This window comes from Raphanus sativus, chromosome 2 (genome assembly GCF_000801105.2).
Source record: "Raphanus sativus cultivar WK10039 chromosome 2, ASM80110v3, whole genome shotgun sequence".
Classification (NCBI taxonomy): Eukaryota; Viridiplantae; Streptophyta; class Magnoliopsida; order Brassicales; family Brassicaceae; genus Raphanus; species Raphanus sativus.
The window spans coordinates 1,814,009-1,820,541 of NC_079512.1; the positions used below are offsets into that span (position 1 = coordinate 1,814,009).

The 6,533-nt window shown below is 35.2% G+C and overlaps 1 protein-coding gene across 1 annotated transcript; it reads left to right on the plus strand.

Moving 5' to 3' along the window:
* The first annotated feature begins 2,177 nt into the window (after positions 1-2,177).
* LOC108829045 (probable inorganic phosphate transporter 1-9) lies at positions 2,178-5,934 on the plus strand. Its single transcript, XM_018602705.2, has 2 exons — positions 2,178-3,145; positions 4,930-5,934. Exons 1-2 carry the CDS (start codon positions 2,436-2,438, stop codon positions 5,831-5,833), a joined length of 1,614 nt encoding a protein of 537 aa, XP_018458207.1. The 5' UTR covers positions 2,178-2,435; the 3' UTR covers positions 5,834-5,934.
* Positions 5,935-6,533: the final 599 nt, after the last annotated feature.

The following is a 6,533-nucleotide window of genomic DNA, read 5'->3' on the forward strand; positions in this document are numbered from 1 at the left end:
ACCATAGAGTGTCACTGTATTAGACATACGAAATACTAGAGAGGTTCCTGTGGGAATATGACCACACTTACTTGTCCAGTGACACTGTATAAACGGGTGTACCTACCGTTTGTTGCCATCCCAATTGCAGAGTAAAAATGCTTATAAGCTTCTCCAGGGTTTTAGTGTACTCGATGTAATAGAATCCGGATCATAGATCCAAGAAACGTAACTTGTTGTGTCAACAACAAAGGAGATACATGAGAGACTTTCACTTTAAGTTGAAATTTATGTATTTTTTTTTATTCCATAGTTGCTTCATCTCATGCTTTTTAGGATTTCCATTTGTAACCAGTTAAAACACAGACAATTGTTTCATTGAAACACCACTAAATTTACAATAAATATAACAAAGTTTAATGACCAATGCTAGATCACTTATGACTAACTTTATACATAAAATAGGAATGAAAGAGAGTATCTTCAACAAGATTTGTCCAGTCAATTTCTAGAATGTTGTGAAGAATTGGCTTTAGTCTTATATGGGTTTTGGAGTTAAATAAAGAAGATGAGTTAGTCTTCTTAAAGCCCAAACAGCAAAAGGAAATAACGTAAGGTAAAGGAAATTATGGTTCCTTGTAAAGTTGGTTACGACTACGTTATATAAGAAAGTGAAGTCACAGCTCAAGATCTAACACAAAAGACAGACACGTGAGAACATAATAGAGGAAGTAAGATCAAGAGAGAAGGATATAAAGCTTAAGAGAAGTACGAGTCTTCGTCTACCAAGAATTATTCCTTAGATCTTTGTTACTCTTATTATCGTCTCTTGTATCTGAAACACAAAGAAGACGCGAGTTAGCGTTTGTGTAATCTTTGATTGATAGTGGAAGTTGTGGGAGACGGTTTCCACCTGAGACGCATCGGTTTGAGGTCGGGAATTCGGTGATCAAATTCTTGTGTCTTTAGTTTTCTATATTATCTCAAATCTCATAAGTTCTAAAGCACTTAGGTGGAAGTAGAAAACCTAACAAATGTCATATTTGAAAAATTTTAACATCATTTGAAACTTGTTTTATGATTAGTTTCACTAAAAATAATATAATTTGTAAAACAAAATTTATGAAGCTGGAGATATTACTAAATTCGTGAAATTGACTAGAGACATGTTAAAAATGGAATGAGGAAATAATTTGATAAGAAGGTTGCTTTGACAGCAATTTCATGCGTACATCTTATTGAGGGTATAGATTGTTAAGGAATTCGACTGATTGAACCTTTACCACTGCAGTACTGCTTGTTCATCCATCTTGCCGGCTTAGATTATACCTTTCTTACTCTTTGAAGTCTTAACTTTACCACTTCTTGCTTGTATAGAAAAGTCTTCTTGGGTTTCTGTGCCTTGATAGGTTTGTTTTTTATTCTATCCCTTGCGGCAAAAAAAAACAAATGCACAAATCAACACCATGAACGCTGAGAATCGTAAGACTACTCACTCCAAAGTCATCTCACATGTATCTTTCACTAGTACTGCCAAGCAAGGCTGTGCTGGACCACCCATCGGTTTTTGCCGATATTTGTGTGAGAGAAATTGCCGACATTGAGAAAATCAAAGTAAGCTTTCACATTTCGTTTTCTCACCCTTGTTGGATAGTCAAAAGAGCCGTCTCGATACAAATTACTCCCTTCTACTTATGCCACATGTTAAAACGAGAGTGGATGGACCATGCTTGGGGTTTCATAGTAACCAATGATATGAAAGAGAAAGTTACATTCTTTTCACCCATCCGCGTCTGAAGGAACTGTGGCCCTAAATATATACTTCTTGTGGTCTATGAACAGATAAGATCAAATGTGTGATTTAAAGGGAGGAAAGAGTATATGCATGCAAGGAGCTTGTACAGAATGCAATGCGACAGCTCTGCCAACCAGGTCCATTCTCATTTAGGTTTAATCTTCCAGGACAAGCGGATATTTGCTTGTTTTCTCCAGTAAAATAGTAAAAGAAATTACATTCTCGGGACAGTAAAATTTAAACAATTTAAAAATGGTGTTACCAAATTTTATCTCAAGTACAGAAGAGAATATGGCTAACAAAAAAAATAGTGAAGAAAAAGAAAACATAAAGAGATTCATAAAGGTACAAGAAAATCTTGAAAGAAAAACCTTTTTGTGTTGTGCCCATCGTGAGAACACAAATAAAGACTTTATAATCAGATTTTACATATTCAAGCCAAAAAAAAAATGTCAGATTTTACATATAAAAAACGTTGTGGTAGTCAACTAATAAAGGAAGTGGACTCGATCCAGGAAGGTGTTGAGTTCCTCGTAGTCAACACAAAAGCATATTCCATGATACCCTCTTCAAACATTACATAATGAAAAGACAAAGACTTCACTTGTTCTCAGTTTGTGTCTCTACGAACTCCTCCAAAAAAAAAAATTTTTAACGGACGATGCCGCCGCTGAGAGTGTTATCGGCGTTAGATGCGGCGAGGACACAGTGGTACCATTTCAAGGCGATAATAGTCGCCGGGATGGGTCTTTTCACCGACGCTTACGATCTCTTCTGTATAGCTCCGGTCATGAAAATAATCAGCCAAATCTATTACCACAACCAACCAGTAGGAACCGCTGTTCTCTCCACTTCTTACGCCATCGCTCTCCTCGGCACAGCCTTAGGTCAGCTCATCTTCGGCTACTTAGGCGACCGTGTCGGACGGACCCGAGTCTACGGTCTTTGTCTCTTGATCATGGTCCTAAGCTCCTTCGGCTGCGGGTTCTCCGTATGCACCACGCGCCGTTCTTGCGTCATAGCGAGTCTTGGCTTCTTTAGATTCGTTCTTGGACTCGGCATCGGTGGAGATTACCCTCTCTCCGCTACCATCATGTCGGAGTTCGCTAATAAGAGGACGCGTGGCGCTTTTATCGCGGCGGTGTTCTCCATGCAGGGGCTAGGGATCTTGATGAGCTCTGCCGTTACGATGGCTGTGTGCGAGGCGTTCAGGAACGCCGGAGAAGGGAGTTCGGAGAAAACGAGAGCGGCGGGGATGGAGACTTTGGCTCCGGCGGAAGCGGATATTGCTTGGAGGTTGATTCTGATGATCGGTGCTCTTCCCGCCGCGCTAACGTTCTACTGGCGAATGCTTATGCCTGAAACCGCCAGGTGCTTATCTTTTTCTTCTTCTTCTTTTTTTTTTCCTCAAATTATTAATTATTTTCAGCCGTAAAAAATAATAGATATTTTAAGTTTTCTGTATCTTAATGTTTTTATATATACATCATCTATATACTATTTTGTCATTAAAAAATTTAGTTGTGTGATAAACAAAAGTTCTACCCACGTTTACGAACGGATTAATGCTGGAGGAACTGAAATTTGTATTGTGTGAGAGAAAAACTCATGAAAATTTAACCTAAGTTCGATCTGATTTTGTTCCTAGGAAGTAAGTTGACTTCTACGGAAAACATCCTTTAAACGACATCTCACGATCCATCTTTACATATAGTACGTATTCGCATTTTAACATGTATATATGATTTGTATAAATTATTCTCCCCAGGTAGCTCCAGCTAAGAAACAGTGTTTATGTTTATTATAGCTTAGATTTAATCTCTCCAACCAATTCGATATACTTATACACAAAACATATATTGTCATTTATACATTGTCAATATTGGTTTTAACTAGTTCCAATTTAACGAGCTTTGATAAGAACAATACTTAGGTTCACCTCTGGGGTGAACTTAAGAATTCACTTCTTTCCTTATTCTAATCAAGTTACCATATATAGATTAATGATAATAAATAAATAAATAAAAAAATAATAAACTTTTAAAATAATAAAATAGCTAAAAAAAAATAATAACGAAAATTTTAACCAAACCTTAAATAATAAATTTTAAATCCTAAATCTAAACACAAACCCTAAACCCAAATTTTAAACTCAAACCCTAAACCCTAAACCATAAATCCAAATCTATACCTTAAATTTAAATTATATACTCTAAATCCTAAACCCTAAACCCAAACCTATACCCTAGACCTAAATCTAATCTCTAAACCCAAACTTTTAGGGTATAGAGTTTGGATTTGTGGTTTACAGTTTGAAATTAAAGTTTAGAGTTTAGGTTTAGAGTTTGGGTTTAGGGTTTACGGTTTGGGTTTAGAGTTTAGGATTTGAGTTTAGATTTAGGATTTAGGGTATATAATTTAGGTTTGGGTTTATGGTTTAGAGTTTAGAGTTTGAATTTAAAATTTAGGATTTAAAATTTGGGTTTAGGGTTTGTGTTTAGATTTAGGGTTTAAAATTTATTATTTAAAGTTTAAGGTTAAAATTTTTGTTATTATTTTTTTTAGCTATTTTAAAAGTTTATTATTTATTTATTTATTTATTGTCATTAATCTATACAGTATAACCTCTATAAATTAATAATCTATAAATTAATATCTCTATAAATTAATATAATTTCATAGTCCAAAATTGAGTTTTTAGTTCAATTAGTATCTCGATAAATTAATAATCTCTATAAATTAATAAAAATTTATAGTTTTGATGTAGTCCCAACATTATTAATTTATAGAGGTTTCACTGTATATGGTAACTTGATTAGAATAAGGAAATAGGTGAATTCTTAATCTAAGTTCACCTTAGGGGTGAACCTTATTGTTCCTTTGATAATATCCTTCTCTTCGTATTGTAAATTTAGTTGAAATTATAAAAACACACTAATTCATTTATATGCTTATGTCATAAAATGCTATATTTTGCTACACAGCTATTACAAAATTTTGAATATATCTGAAACTGATAAGTTTTAGATGATTTTACGAGTAAATCTTTTTTTTGGTCAACTTACGAGTAAATCTTTATTTTAAACTTTTTCAGTATTTTCTACTATGTAAGCAATATCAAAGTTCAATTACTGATATTTTTTAAATTCATGCAGATACACAGCACTAGTTGAGAACAATGCTATCCAAGCAACAAAAGACATGCAAAGAGTCATGTCCGTAACCATGACGCCTCCACTACCCGAAGATACATCATCTCCGACACCACAACAACCCCCTTCTTCCTCCTCCTACAAACTCTTCTCTCGCCGCTTCCTCAGCCTCCACGGCCGTGACCTCTTCGCAGCCTCAGCCAATTGGTTCCTAGTGGACGTAGTCTTCTACACAAGCAACCTCCTCCTCGCTCAAATCTTTAACTTCTCCAACAAACATCACAACTCCACAAGCGTCTACGACTCTGCCTTCGAAGTGGCTAAGGTCGCAGCCATTGTAGCCGTGTGCTCCACCATCCCTGGCTACTGGTTCACAGTTTATTTCATCGATAGAGTGGGCCGGGTCAAGATTCAGATGATGGGCTTTTTTGTTATGGCCCTTGTTTACTTAGCCGCAGGGATACCCTACAGTTGGTATCGGTCTAAGCATGAGAAGAGTAATGATAAAGGCTTTATGGCTCTCTACGGATTGATCTTCTTCTTTAGCAACTTTGGTCCCAACACGACGACGTTTATCATCCCGGCTGAGCTGTTTCCGGCGAGGTTTAGGTCCACGTGTCATGGGATTTCAGGAGCTGCCGGGAAGCTTGGTGCAATTGTTGGAATCGTTGGTTTCTTGTGGGCCACGAAACACAAAAACTACGAAGATGACGTTTTCCCAGACGTGAAACGCGTGACGGTCGCGTTTTTGATACTTGGAGGCGTTTGTATCGCTGGAGTGCTGGTTACTTATTTCTGCACGCGTGAAACTATGGGGAGATCGTTAGAAGAGAACGAAGAGGACGAGACTGATACAATGTCAGCACCAGGAACATTGTCTGCTAATGAGTTACGTCCAAGACAATAGTATTTTTGATATCACAACACAATCAACCTCTTTGGCATTTCCTTGATTTTTGATGTTTGATACACACATTCTTATGTTTACTGGAATGTTTTCCTTTTGTTTTCGCAATGTGGTGCATATTGAAGAATTTTTCTTGGGTTCACCCCTAGGGTGAACCTTTAGGTTTACCAACCAATAGGAAGTTGTCATTTTAAATCTAATATTTTTTAATTAAGGAAACAAAATAACTTGCCAAATTATTTTATGCTTTTAAAATAAATAAAAAAGATGAAATAAATAAAAATAACAATAGTTCTAAAAAAAGATAATTAAAAAAATATTTATTTATAAGATTTAGAGTTTAGTGTTTAAGATTTATAGTTTAGAATTTATCCAAATGTTTATTATTTTTCAAAGAGTTAGAATTTACCCAATGGTTTAGGGTTTACCCAAGGGTTTAAGATTTAGGATTAGAGTTTAGGGTTTAGTATTTTGTTGACAACATGTTTAATATTTTTCCAAGGGTTTAGGGTTTACCCAAGGGTTTAGGATTTAGGATTAGAGTTTAGGGTTTAGTTGACAACATTATTTTTTTTAATTCGTTTTTATATACTATTTTATTTATTTTTAAATTTTATTTTGAAAAGATAATATAATTTGACAAGTTATTTGTTTCTTTAATTAAAAGATACTAAATCTAAAATAACAATTTTTTATTGGT